The sequence below is a fragment of the Dermacentor albipictus genome, chromosome 8 (genome assembly GCF_038994185.2).
Source record: "Dermacentor albipictus isolate Rhodes 1998 colony chromosome 8, USDA_Dalb.pri_finalv2, whole genome shotgun sequence".
Lineage (NCBI taxonomy): Eukaryota > Metazoa > Arthropoda > Arachnida > Ixodida > Ixodidae > Dermacentor > Dermacentor albipictus.
The window spans coordinates 121667827-121682265 of record NC_091828.1 but is presented as its reverse complement, the minus strand read 5'-3'; the positions used below and the strand labels follow the sequence as shown (position 1 = coordinate 121682265).

General features: G+C 46.6%; 1 protein-coding gene across 2 annotated transcripts; it reads right to left on the bottom strand.

Annotated features, from left to right (window-relative positions):
• Positions 1-796: 796 nt before the first annotated feature.
• LOC139048579 (uncharacterized) lies at positions 797-12272 on the bottom strand. 2 transcript variants are annotated; one of them, XM_070522998.1, is made up of 3 exons: positions 12190-12272; positions 2506-3477; positions 797-1215 (listed from the first exon to the last, which is right to left on the bottom strand). In XM_070522998.1, exons 2-3 carry the CDS (start codon positions 3336-3338, stop codon positions 1134-1136), a joined length of 915 nt encoding a protein of 304 aa, XP_070379099.1. In that variant the 5' UTR covers positions 3339-3477; positions 12190-12272; the 3' UTR covers positions 797-1133. The 2 variants fall into 2 exon arrangements, with proteins under 2 accessions (XP_070379099.1, XP_070379098.1); XM_070522997.1 differs by lacking the exon at positions 12190-12272 and having other exon boundaries at positions 2506-3608.
• Between the last annotated feature and the right edge of the window lie 2167 nt (positions 12273-14439).

Here is a 14439-nt window from a genome sequence, read left to right as displayed (position 1 = left end):
TGATATGAGGTATGTGTTATATGTTGCCGCGCTAACATTTTGTTGAAGAGCTTTTGTGGTCACATGAACGGCAAACTTTTTGACGCCGACGGTACATCAAGCAAAGAAGCTACTCTGAAGAACAGGGCAGCACCGTGACTTTTTAATATAAGAATATAATGCTTCCTGTCATCGTGTACCCGGAATTCGTTGTCATAGACCAGTTGCATAAATGCCAGCAACACTCTAAAAAGCTCTGGAGTGTTCAAGCAACACTGTGCAGCGCCGCCATTGTGCATGAAAACATTACAAAAAAAAAACGCAGTGCACATGCGGATGCGATAGGGGTAGGCAAGTTGGTTTTTGTTCTGTGGTCTTATCTTAACGTGAACAATCGTCTGCGCTGCATTTTGTGTTCCCCGTTTGTGCGATCGCTCTCAACGATGTCGCACCATTCAGGGAAGGTAATTTTCCCCATCACTGGATGGAAGAAGGACCTGGCCGTGTTACCTCCGCTGTCAGATCGGAGCGTACACGAATTTTATGCAGGACGATCGGGAATGAAACGAAGCTAAGAACGAAGCTACAACTTTCACGTGGAATCGTACGTCAACGTATGTGCGCTGAAGACCAATGGCACCCAAAACAGGTAAATATTTGTGCAACTCTATCGCGAGTAAACGGGCGATAGTCGCAACCGCTGACTCTCAGTGATAAAAGTGCTTTGCTGTTGTGTGAATGTTACGAAATCCTCATGACTTTATTTATGCTTAGGTTTAAGAAAACAAATTATAGATCAGTTGGTGCAATAGTTTATTTTCTTGTCTGAAGTCATGGATGGAGGAGCTTAGCACTCTTTGGTTATTTCTAGCGCCGGGCTCATCTTCTTGAAGGCACCATGCTACCGAAGCAAGAAGAAGAACACGCCCCCGTATTCCGTGATGATAGCATTGGACGCGACACGCATCATCGATGGAAGCTGCGACTGCCCGGCAGGAAAGCTCGCCTGCAACCACATGATCGCTGTTTTGAGGACTGCCATGCTCCTACAGTCAAAGGGCTTTTCAGAGGCGCCGGACCAGCTCTCGTGCACGGATGTGCCTCAGCAATGGAGGATCCAGCAATGGAGGAGCCAGGAACTCGGAGCCGTTGGTTTATTCTGGCAAAGGTAGCTGGAGGACTGCGAGGCTAGGACTGCTGCCAGCCACTTCAGCAAACAGCGCGGTCACTTCGGGGCTGAAAAAGAAACATGCACCGAAAGGAAGGCGTTAGAAGTTTGCACAAACGCAAATCGAGCCATGTGTTTGATTATCAAGAAGGGAGCATGAATTATACCATATATATATATATATATATATATATATATATATATATATATATATGTGGGCGATATGCACAGTCGCTAGAAAATCAAATACATGATGCGCAAACTAATCCAGCAACTATTGCACGACACGCTTCCAACGGCGCGGTCGTATTTGACTGTGTCCAATGTGGCCATGATGCTTACAGGAGCCAAAGGCAGACTTAATTTCGCAACCTTTTGGTGATGAAGGGTGCATGCACTTGCGAGTCATCTACGTGCACTTTCAGAGCGCAAGTAAAGCGGTGCGAAATGTGCCAAATCAAACTCGCAGCAAGATACTCTAACCGCAAAAGCTCGAGCAGGATGAAAACCTATGGGGGGGGGGGGGGAAGAGAGAGGGGGGCAGGCTGTCGCGCCTGTGCTCAGCGCAACATTATACATTTTTGGGGATGGGCGCGTATGAGGCAGGGATTGTCACTCGTTCCTTCGCTCGAGCCCTGTGCACTTACATTGACAGTCATCGTCGATGGTTTACACATGGTTTGATTTTTTACTCTCCTGCACACCACGTGATTAGTGCCCACCACGTGACCTCGAATGCGCTTTGCAGACTTGGCCCTGTCTGATTCCGTATAGAGCGTTAATCGATGCCGTACTTGTTCATTAAAGTGGTTAGCACGTTTGCTCCTGACGTGCTCAGGATATACGGACATTTGTTGTTGTCTGCATAAATACCACAGCACAGCAGTAAAAGAAATATCTCGGATTGCAGCAACACGAATGGTTTAACTTGAGCGTACTATATTTGACTTGAACGTGTGGTCATGGCCAGTACACTCCACGCCACCAGCGGTAAATGATTTGGCGCCTTCTGACAGCCTCTAATCAAAACACTAGGATACAACAAGATCAAAACCGCTTGGAATGGGAAATACACGGCCTTGGCGCGAAATGAAGGCAATATCCAAAATGCCCCAAAACTAAGACAAGAGAGAGCGTTGCAAAGGAGTCATCAACGAAATCAATGATGCTGAAACAAGTATATGTCGCACGGCAGTAGCAAAAATGCAAAGCCTGGCACAATAACATCACCACAAGCCGGAACCGCGCCCATCACCAAACTTCTGAGGAGCAAACTACTTGATTGTTTACGTTGGTACATGGGGTTCAGGTACAGTAAAGGGCAAACGTAGAATAAATAAAGCCGAGTGGCTACTCACAGGATTTTGCATCCGATGTATACGTCCACAGTCAGTTCCTCCAGTGTGGTCGCGCTGCTGAGTGCCGCTGTCAGTCTCCCCCAGAGAACTCGGTCCTGGCAAACGTAGTCGCCGCGCAGCGTCAGCTTCTTCAGTGTGGCGGTACGCTTGGTCAGGTAACAGGCAAACAGTTGCCCGGGTTTACTGGGGGGGCCAGCTCTGTACACGCAGCCTCCGACACCTAGGTTGGTTATGGTGCAGTTCCCAAGGAGTGCGAAGACAAAGCGAGTGACAAATGGTGGACTCAGTCGCACACCAGCAACGTCGAGTGTTGCTAGCAGACCGAAACGCCTTGACACAAGGTCATCAATGATAACGTCAACTCTCGGGAGCGGATAGCACTTGGCTTTGAAGATCAGCTCTTCGAGCGATGGCAGAGCTTTGATGAGCTTGCGGATGAGCTTATCACGCGCGAGAGAGTTGTCATTTAGCAAGTAGAGTGTCAGGCTCTTCAAGCCGGGATTCCCGCTCAGTGCGTGTCGAGCCTGGTCGGTGCAGTAATCGGTGGAGTACACTTCCACGGCGTTGAAACAATATGGGTAATGCGTGAGCAGATGATTGGCAAGGCCGAACGCCGCGTTCCTCACCGGGTCATCCGGATTTGCCCATTGTGGGAAGCTGTAGGTGGAATTTTGAATCACTGCCAGGCGGGTACAACCGATTTCTCCGATGTCCTCGCACACTTCTAAACCTGCACCGAGGAGCACCCTGTTGATGGCCTCTCTGTGCCTCTGCAAGTAACATGTGATGCCGGGGCCGTTGTTCCACGGGATAGGCAGGTTCCAGTGATCCATTTTGGCTTCTTCGTAGCCCGTGCCGATTCTTTGTTCCCTTAGGCTTCTAGAAGTCGTAGTTGGTGCAAGATCAAAATGGTGGCGGTTATGGCCCGGCTTCCCGCCTCAGGACGTACGTGAAGCGCTCGATGAGCCTCGTCTGCGCCGGGGAGAGAAAAAAAAATTGCGGGCAAATTAAGTTAGGACAGTAAAAGGGGGCATCGCTTCATTTATGATATATTTAAAAGGAGTCCTTAACCAGTCAGCGCAAAGTGCATGTTGCTGTTAATATCCCAGTCAAATTTGCAGTCCTCCGTGGAGCTCGCAAACGGTCCGCTAAAGTCACTTTTAGAGAGTAGCTTTTAGGCGGCCGTTCCTGTGTTTATAGTGTCGACGAGCGAACGAGCACAGCAAATTATGAAAGAGCGAACGCGGAGTGCAGCGGGAGATGAAACACGGTTAGAGCGAAGTATAAGCGCGAGGAGGAATGTGGAAGAGGAGAGTGTGGCGAAAGGGTGAGGGGAAAGCGGAGCGACGCGTGAGACATGCTCAATGGCGGCGTCGACGAGGAATGCACGGAGCGCTATGGAAAACAAAGCGTTGGCGTGCGATTCCGACCGACTGCGCATGCGCTGTTTCGTTTTCGCAGCTGCTGGAGAATGCGCTCCGCGCGCCCCAACCGTTGACGCTTTCTGTCTGAACGATGAGCGACGCAACAGACGGAAATTCTTCGTCTGCTGCTAAAGGAGCTGTCCGAGCAGACGCTCGGAGTCACCAACGAGAGGAGCCTGTTGTTCCGCAAATTCACTGTGTATCGCAAATTCAAAACACCGAAACAGCTGCGCTCGAAATTGGCATTAGGAAGTGTCGTAATCGCTGCTGAATATTTTCTTTTCTCGAACACTCTATATATTCTGACGAAGGGTTTCTCATCCGTTTCGAAGCTGTCGGTATACCCTGCATATGTCGTCATGGAGACGTCTCACACGGGGAGCTTGCCAATGGCTGATGTCTGACATCAATCAAGCATGTTGTTTGATTCCACGTGCTTCTTTCTGTTACTGTTCATGTTTATTGAAGCAGCTTAATAAACATGCTAAAGGAAGCGGAAACCTGCGTTTCCAAATTTGATAAGAAAAGCGTCATTCCGGAAGAAGCCGACTGCCGTCTGCTCGGTCACGTGTGCGCTCGCGTAGAAATTAAACTTTGGCAGCACTGCTCGTCAGTGTCGTATCCGTGGGTTTTGATGATTTTGATTAGCTCTTCAGAATCGAACGACCTTGGGGACTCCTATTTAAACACATGGGATTGTAGAAACGGTTTTTCTACGAGAGCCAGCCGCAGAATCGAATTTAATATGTTGTTGCAATTAAAGGGAAAGGTTGAAATCTAGTAACTGTCGGAAGCGGCATTTTGATTTTGTCCGTTACTCCTTTTACACAAATCGGTGTAATTCGCAAGATTTCTGCAAACGAAATTTCCACATTTAACTCGGTAATGAAAAACGTCGTCATACTTGTGGAAACTGCCCCTAATAATACACCATATTAGGACAAAATTTATGTACTATGCACCACTATAAAATATGCCATTATTATATCAGCTATATTTTACAAAACAAAAACCGTAAACTGAAGCTGAATCGCGTAAGATGTAATTAATTTACTCAAGGTGTTGTCGCACTTCGCCCCAATCGAAATGCGGCCGCCGTGGCCGGGATATATATATTAGTGGAGTTATCTCACCGATACGTGGCTTCCTGTATTGGTCTCGGCTAGCGAGCTAGAAGCGGCACATGCAAGATGCCAAGGGGGTTCTGCCTCACCAATGTAACTTTGGCGAAGAGGAGGGTATTCATGCACTGTAGGGATGGTAAATTAATTTTTAATGCGATCATCCGTTATAGGGGGTTCACCACTCTAGCCGTTTAACGAATTATCGCTTTCGCTGCGGGGTCTTCCATCGCTCAATTGGTTAATCGAAGTTTTTACCGGGCACTTTAAAAAGGTTGAAACACAGTTATGTACTTCTATAGGGCCCTATTTTAGTATGCTAGAGACGGAAGCAAGTTAGAAATACAAGTATATAAGCGTAAATACAAGTTTGTAAAACATAGCTGCCAGTACTGGCAACTATATATATATATATATATATATATATATATATATATATATATATATATATATATATATATATATATATATGGGGCGCGTCGCAGCTAACCTCAGCCGCAGTTTACATATATGCAAATGCCACGTAGACAGATAGAACAAAGGCCATGTTTGCGGTCGCTTGGAAGTACTCAAACTGTTTGATGAATCAACTTCTCAAATATTTTATTTAGATGAATAGTGGCAATGAGAAAACTGCAGAGCGACATGAAAAAGTCTCGACACAGCTTTTTGTTTCTCAATACGTGCTGCATAAAAGTGCTTTTCCGAGCGTGAAAGAAGCCCGCAAACGCACGCAAGATTGCCGCGCGATTGGCCGCTCAAGGCGGCCGGAAGAGACTGGATCAGTTGAGTAGAACTTGAGTTGAGTAGAACTTGATTACAATCAAGTTCTACTCAACTGATCCAGTCTCCTCCGTCTTCTGATCCAGTCTCCTGATTCAGTCAACTTGTTGCTGGGCGAGTTGGTTGGGATCTAGAGAATCCATTGTTGCACCAAAAAAGGAAAATAAAGACTTGGGAAGGACGAGTACGATCTGCCGAGTACGCTCAATCTGTCGTTTCGTACTCGTCCTTCCCAAGTCTTTATTTTCATCTTTTGGTGCAACAATGTATTCTTTAGACTGGATCAGGCAGCTGACCAGGTTGTAGATCTCGGTTTTGCGAAAACACGAGGGCAGCACCTTTTTTTTTTAAGAGAGCAACGGAAACCGCTTTCGTCCGCCCACTACGCTATAGTTTGTTTAACGCTTGCTGAAACGTAGCTTTCGTATGTTGACGTCGTCGATGCCACTTGTAGATCGTCGACACAGAATGAATGAATCATCGAAGACGGCATGACTTCATTTACCGAGTTAATTGTCACAACAGAATGTGTCGCGCTTAAAATGCAGGAATGAGAAAGGCAGAAAAATTCAGCCCTGGCTTACGCCGTTATCTCGTATGAATTATCGTCAAACCAGGGTACTAAGTCGCACTTGAAACTGCCGAAAAACAGACAGAGGTATTAGATCTGCCAGGCAGCTAATATCAGCGAAGTCCTGTAATATATCGCCAATCACTAAGTAGTATCATAGGCTTTTTCCAAGTTTCCATAGGCTTCCATAGGCTTTTTCCAACCTAAGGCAACCACGAAACATCTGAGCGGCAGGCGCTATCAAATATATGTGATACACTGGCATCGTTGTCACGCATTTGAAGTCTAGTATGCTTGAAATTACCATATGTCTACGCTAGCCTTGCTGCATGAGGCCCATGGCGCTGCTCAACACAGTGATCACTGCGGTTGGGGAGGCAGCACGATACATATATAATAAAATTCGAACAGCGCTAAACGACAGGACCAGAATGAGGAAGAGACATATTATATTGTATAATATTATACTATATTAATATATTATATATATTATATATAATGTGGAGTATACGTTCATGCCAGGATATGCCCAATAAGTGCTGCGTTTAATATTTCTAGAGCAATTACAAATCGGGCCCGAAAAATCATGCGTTCATGTTTCCGCAAGATCAAGGACAGAATGGTGGGTGCCAATGCTAAGGCAAAGAAGAGAAAAACTGGAAATATGCAGAATAAGGCAGCTGTTTTTTTTTTGTAAATAGTTGCGCGAATATGTTTTGTAACTCCATTGCTAAACTCATTCGAGGTGTTGTAAATATGTGGACTGCTGTACTGTGAGTAATAATGCCTCGAAAGCAAAATTACTCGTTTAGAGCCTAATCTAGGCTGGAATAAATACATGGGTCTCGAACGTGAAGAAGGACACACCAGTCAAGCCGTCATAAGATATGTGTTATGGTGAGGTGTTAACATTTTGTTGAAGAACTTTTGTGGTCGCATGAACGGCAAATTCTTTGACGCCGACGATAAATCAATGCAATGAAGCTACTCTGAGGAAGAGGGCACCACTGTGACTATTTAATACAGGCATGCTCCCTGTCATTCAACATCATGCTCCCTGTCAAATTCATTCTCAATCCTAAGATTGAACTATCACATTTTTTATGAACGGGCTTTTTAAAAACGCAGTGCTTAAATGGTTTTGCATAAATAAAATAATATTGGAACACCCTCTGCTCTCTGCGGCCTATCCGCTAAACTATGCCTTAGGGCCGGTTTACGCTCGAGCCGCCCATCGCCGCAAGCCGCACCCACCGCACGCGTGCGGTTGCGCGAAATATTGCACGTACCAAACACTTGTGCACAAATTTCAGATTACAGTGTGTAAGGTATACAACTGTGCACACAGTGTAAATGGTTATTTGTGCACAGGTGCTGCACACGTGCAATTTTTCGTGCGACCGCAAGCGTGCGGTGCGGCTTGCGGCGGTGGGCTGCTCGAGCAAATAAATGCGCTCTGGTTAACGCTGCCCATATGGGCGCGATCCCTTCATTAAACCCGTAACCCTGAGCGCGCTGCCGGCCTTCTCTTGTGTAGGTGGTGGTGACACATCCCGCTTGCATGCGAAGTGGGAGAGGAGGGCTTCGCAGGAACCCTCCTCCTCCTCCTGGCGGCGCGCCCTCTCCATCTATCTTCTCACCTCATCAGTGACGTCACAGGCATTGTTTTGTTGCCGAATTATTTCCACATGGATATCCGGCAACCGCCAGTGGGCCTCTTCAGTTTTCCAATTATGGCTACCCGTGCGATGCAAGAACCAGCCAGGGCGATTTTGATCTTGGCTGCTTTCTGGAAGTTCTCTGGCCAGCAGACGACTAAAAGTGGCGATGGTTACTCGACTCAACCTTTGTGGGGACATGACGGTTTGGAACGCAGGCGCCTGAGGATTTAACTTTACCTCGCTCAACCAATAACTGCCTAAGGTCAACTTCTAGCGTTATCTTTTTTAGGGGCTAACGCGCCGTTCCGCATTGTGAAGCGGTGTGATACGAGCAGTGGGGAACCGTTTGAAGCTTTTATGTGTGTATTTGTGTGTCCCCAAGGCTTCTTCCAGGCGGTGATCATCTTGTTCCCCGCAAGCTGATTCACACATTACGGCGCATTTTCGATTCGTCTTTCTTTGGTGGCATTCCTTTTCACATATCTCGCGCATGTATGCGGCGATAACTCCTTTTTTTTGCAGTTAGCGAAAGCGGTTCAGCTAGCCCGTGTTCACTCCGTCTCGACGTCCTATGCTTGGGTGGCAGCTCGAAACCGATATGTGTTCAACCTGCTGGCCGTTCGCGCCAATGATGCACTGGTTGAGTAATAGGCACACGTAATCAACTTCACTAGAGTTGAGGATTAGGCGAGTTGGTATTGCATGCTAAAACTGGTACAGCGCAACATAGAAAGGAAGAAACAAGCCGAGCCGGCCAGATGAAAGAACAGGGAGCAGAGTTCAACCTGGTTTATGGGCAGGTTGCGCGAAATACATAGCTAGAAGAAAGCATCAGGATTTGTCGTGTCACACCGGTGAAAGACTACACCATCATGAGTCGCAAAACACGCAATTCTGTAATGCACGGTTAGCTACTCAGCGCGAAGATTCTTGCATATTTTTGTCCCATGCGTGACCAACGGATGCTGTGAAGGCTGCTAGGAGAGATATTTTCTGAAGCCTGCTAGAAGTATTTCGACGGGAACCGTGCAATGGATCCCATCGTTGTCCTCAATTAGGTAGTTAATAAATCTGCAGAGTTCAATCAGCGTCTCTATATGGCTTTCATAGATTACTAATACGCATTTGATTCAGTCGAAATACCACCAGTCACGGAGCCATTACGTAAGCAAGGAGTACAGGACACTTATATAGATATCGTCGAAAGTGTCTACAGAGATTCCACAGCTACCTAAATTCTCCACAAGGAAAGTCAGAAAATACCTATAAAGAAAGGCGTCAGACAGAGAGACACAATCTCCGCAATGCTATTCACTGCGTGCTTTGAAGAAGTATTCAAGCTATTAGACTTAATAGTAAGGATCAGAATGCTTCGGAGTAAGGATCAACGGCGAATATCTCAGCAACCTTAGATTTGGAGATGACATTGTACTGTTCAGGAACACTGGGGTCGAGTAACAACAAATGTTTGAGGACCATTACATAGAGAGATTAAAAGTCGGGTGGAAGGTAAAATGAAGACGGCAAAGGTAATGATCAGTAGCCGGGCTAGGGAAGAAGAGTTCAGGATCACCAGTCAGCCTCTAAAATTTGAAGGAGTACGTCTACCTAGGTATATTATTCACAGGGGACCCTGTTCATGAGAAGGAAATTTACAGAAGGGTAAACATGGGTTGGAGCGACATTCGGCACACATTACCAGCTCTTGACTGGAAGCTTAGCATTATTATTAAAAATAAAGGTATACAATCAATGCATTCTACCGGTGCGGAAATGTTGGGCAGAAACTTGGAGACTGACCAAAAAGCACGAGAACAAGTTGAGGACTGCGCAAAGAGCGATGGAACGAAGAATGTAAGGCATGAGGGTGAGACAGGAAGAGAGCGGTGTGGATCAGAGAGCAAACAGGGATAGGCGGCATTCTAATTGGCATTAGGAGAACGAAATGGAGCTGGGCAGGTCATGTAATGCGTAGGTTAGATAACCGGTGGACCATAAAGGTTACAGAATGGGTGACAAAAGAGTGGAAGCGCAGTCGAGGACGGCAAAAGAGTAGTTGGTGCTGATGAAATTAAGAAATTCGCAGGCGCTAGTTGGCATTGATTCGCGCAGGACAAGAGTAATTGGGGATCGCACGGAGAGGCCTTCGTCCTGCAGTGCACATAAAGTAGGCTGATGACGAAGATGGTGGAAGAACATCACGGTGTCAAAATTAATCTGGAGTTCGCCACTATGTCGTGCCTCATAATACGACTGTAGTTTTCACACGTACAGTCCCATGATGCAAGTAAAGTTCGATACTTCTGTCGCAATGCGATGTGCCATGAGAGGCAATGACAACGGTCAATCCTCTCAGAGGTCATGAACTATGGCGCACAACAACGCATCAAGCAAACACCTCTCCCCGTGTGTTCCATGTACTACGCAGACAAGCAGCAGTGGTGCACGCATGGTGACGTTTAGCTCACAACTCTCGTGTTCTACAAACAGGTAAAGAAAATAAGTTATAGTCCTCAACATCACCGCTAATTATCGTCAATCAAAGCATCCAGCAAGGAAAGCTTCGCTTACATCGATTCCCACATTGCGTGAGATCTGCATAATCATATTTGTTTTGAAGACATATATACACTAGACAGGAAAGAGCAAGCGCCGAGCAGGCTGGCAATCGCCACCAATAAGGGGCACGACGCGTGCCGGTCCTACTGAAAGGAGGAGGCAGAAACATGGAAGGTGGAAAGGAGGGGAAGAACTAAGAAAGGAAAGAGTGACAAATCTCCAAGAATGTCTGTGTCACTGGGGCGCAAACATTCGTAGGGTGTCGTACGCTACAGGCGAAGGAGACGATGGTCGGTCAGTTCATTTTCTCCAGTGCCGCAGTTAAAATGCAGCCCCGCGGTTCATCGCACTTGAAACTCCTTTTCCGACACAATATATATGCTGATGCCGCAAAGACGGGAAGGGTCAAAGTACGCGACAGTCCAAGCCGGGCCCCATCACCGAGGTCAACGACCCGAACATTCCCAGAAGTTTATCCACTAACCTTGCACTCCCATAGTCTTGAAGCCGTGGTCCTTTGCAACCGGTGACTGTTTCGAGTGTGGGTCAAAAAGCAACCGAGGAATTTTTTTTTATCGCACCTCAAGTGTGCAAGCAGACAGGCCAGGAGACAGAGCGAGTAAAAAAACGAGCAAATCATTTGGACGCAACAAAACTTCGAATCGCATTGCGAGGCTGTTGATTTCATTTTGTAGCAATCTAGGCGGCGCCAGGGGATGCACCAGGGGCCGTTTCACTGATGGCGTCTGAATCTGGCTCTAGCAATCATCTCTGGCTCTTGTAATCATATTACGATAGGGAAATTGGTGGGATGCTTAGTAGTGTGGCTATCGTTGCGGTCATCGTATCCAAGCGCACGCCTTCGGATCTAAAGCGAAGTTCACTTCACGGATGTCGTCCGACCTTACCTCAAATACCATGACATCAAATACTGACGCATGTACAAGTAAATGATAATTAGGTCAGCTCCCCGCTTTGGTGCCGCGAAAACAACTGTACTCTAGTTGCACTGTATTGTTCCAGACGAAAAAAGAAAAGGATGTATTTCACTGCTCAATTACAAGTGTTAGTGGTTCTTCCCATCTCTAAAGCAAGAGTGCAGGAACCTCCCTGAAAGCCATTTGCATTACATAGCATGAAGCGCAAATGATCTACATAACGCTAACTGTGACGAAGGCGCTACTAACATTCTAATTGAGTCTAGTAAGGTATACTACAAGTGGCTCGTTGGTTAATGCGCACAAAGGATCACGTACGCATTGCGCTCTCTAGCCGTTTTGCCCTCATTCTGGAATATAGCAGATTAGTTCGGATCCATATGCCGGTCAATAATCCCAAGAAAACGGGAAGAAAAAAAGCCATTGAAGTGTTCTTCCGGGACCGCAAATCCTGGCATGTAAGCGCAGTTCGGGGAACGAAGATATATGTCGCTTTCAAATGAAGCATGGAATGCCAATGCATGCATTTTTTTTTTACATTTACGGTGCAACGAAATGCAACATAAACCTTTCTGATCTCTTATGCAACATAAACAAAGACAATGGAGAATCAATTTCAACACTCACCTTCCACCTTCTAGTAGAATATGAGGTCCCCACGTAGCGATCATGCACCGTTGGGAGGTCTGTCCAGTGGTCCACCACACACGCAGATGCAGAACGAGTGACCGACCGGTGACACTCAAGCTGACTTTATGGCATATACTCACGTTGCCTGGATGTGGACCGGGCTCTGATAGGCTCCTCCCCCATCGCTGTTTTGGGGGAGGAGACGATTTGAACACCTCCTCTTTAACTATTGTGTCGAAGATCGCCTCCTGGACCTCGTCGAGTCTGCTGCATTTGTCACGGGTAATTGACTCAGCACGCAGGCAAGCAGACAAGTGAAAGCCATAAATGTTTCTCAGAAATTTCTTCGAGTGCACTCGCAGCCGAAGAAACTCGGTCACGTGTTTAACACCTCACTGCATTTCAACGAAGAGCCTTGGAAGCGGAAATGAAGACACGGGTAGCATTACTAGCGTTAGTCATACCAAGAAAGGAGCGCACCAGAGATCCTGCTAACTATCAAGCGAAGAGCAGGAAAGATACCTACACGTCGAAAGAAAAATAGGTGGTCGGTAAAAAGTAGATAATTGCACTAACCCAACAAACTGTGGGAAACGGTGTCGTGTTATTCGAATATATTATCAGAATCAGTGTTAATCTGCAGATACCCTGCTATCCAGCATTGCTTGGAGCTCCACAAAGCGTTACCAGGTGAAATAACGCGTTTGTGTAGATTGATGAGTTTTTTTGTGCGATAGGAGCATACCTGCGTGGGAAAAACGGCAGTACGACGACAACCGCCTTGAATACGATTTCTTGATTTCTATTGCCGCCCGCTGGACACGTGCCGATTGTTGGGCTCACCCGCCGTGGTTGCTCAGTGGCTATGGTGTTGGGCTGCTGAGCACGAGGTCGCGGGATCGAATCCCGGCCACGGCGGCCACATTTCGATGGGGGCGATATGCGAGAACACCCGTGTACTTAGATTTAGGTGCACGTTAAAGAACCCCAGGTGGTCTAAATTTCCGGAGACCTCCACTACGGCGTGCCTCATAATCAGAGAGCGGTTTTGGCACGTAAAACCCCATAATTTAATTTTAATTGTTGGGCTCTACACAGGTGCCAAACCGGGCTTCAGCAAGAAAAACATGGATTGTCACGTGATCTGCGACTAAATGTTCTACGGTCGCAATTACCTATATAAGTAATGTCCTGTTGTCTATGTGAATACGACAACGACAGTGGTACCACGTGCAATAAATGTCGAGGCATGATTAACGTGTGCCGTTAATGAACTAGGTACACCGTCACACTGAATTTACGTAGCGTCGCCTTCTGCGGATAAAGTACTGGGGAACCAATCCCGGATGTATGACGTCATACGCAGCCACCCAAAGTGCGAGCTCCCACGAGAAAAAGGATCCAGAAAGTGAAACAGAACGCAGTGCCAAGTGTGTCATAAATGTGTCACAAGTTTCATTAAAATCGGCCAAAGCGTTATCACAGGAAAGCATTTCTGTGTTTCACGTGTATTTGAATAGGCGGCATCAGAACTGGGCGCGAGCTAAAGCTTCCTCTTAACATCTCTAATTATTAGTCATTAGCCATAACTATGACACTGAGAGGGCTTTGGAATTGTTTATCGACACCTGTGGTGCACTCTAAGAAAAGTTTGCGCCCTTTGAGTCGTATCTCGTAACACAACGATAAACATAATCTGTCTTGTCCGCATTTCCTGTCTCTGAAGCTGCGAGCCCGGTACTTGCCAGTAATGAACGGCATGCACGTTATCAGCATGACACAGCACTGCCGACAGGAAAGTAGCGGGCGCAACATTTTTCAAGAAAGGAAACGCAAGCAAGGCAGATGGCGATTATTGTTGTGCGGCAGATATACACTGCAGATATAAACTTCTTTTAGAGGGTGTGTATGCGAACCACGCTGTGGCTAGGTCGGGTGGATATTTCGTGTTCCTCCAAGGAAACTTTGGTTGCAGGCCGTTTACACAGCGCAAGGATCGTGAAGGATAAGGCATTTGTCGTAACTTTGTACTTGAAGTTTTCGTCTTATATGTCTGGCGTCTGATTCTGGATAAATAGAAAAAAAAACATTTGTGCTTGTTGAACGAAAGAAAGAAACGAAATATGCAGATGCCACGCACTGTGGGAATCGATATAAGCGAAGCTTTCCGTTCTGGATGCTTTCATTGACGATAATTACCGGTGATGGTGACAGCTAAAGTTTATTTCTTCAACGTTTAGGCTAACA

Excerpts from the sequence above, each read along its gene's own strand:
- LOC139048579 (XM_070522998.1), bottom strand. The coding sequence starts at position 3,338 with ATGGATCACTGGAACCTGCCTATCCCGTGGAACAACGGCCCCGGCATC. Across the intron at positions 1,216-2,505 it reads TACATCGGATGCAAAATCCT|CCCCGAAGTGACCGCGCTGT; the intron begins GTGAGTAGCCAC and ends TTTCTTTTTCAG.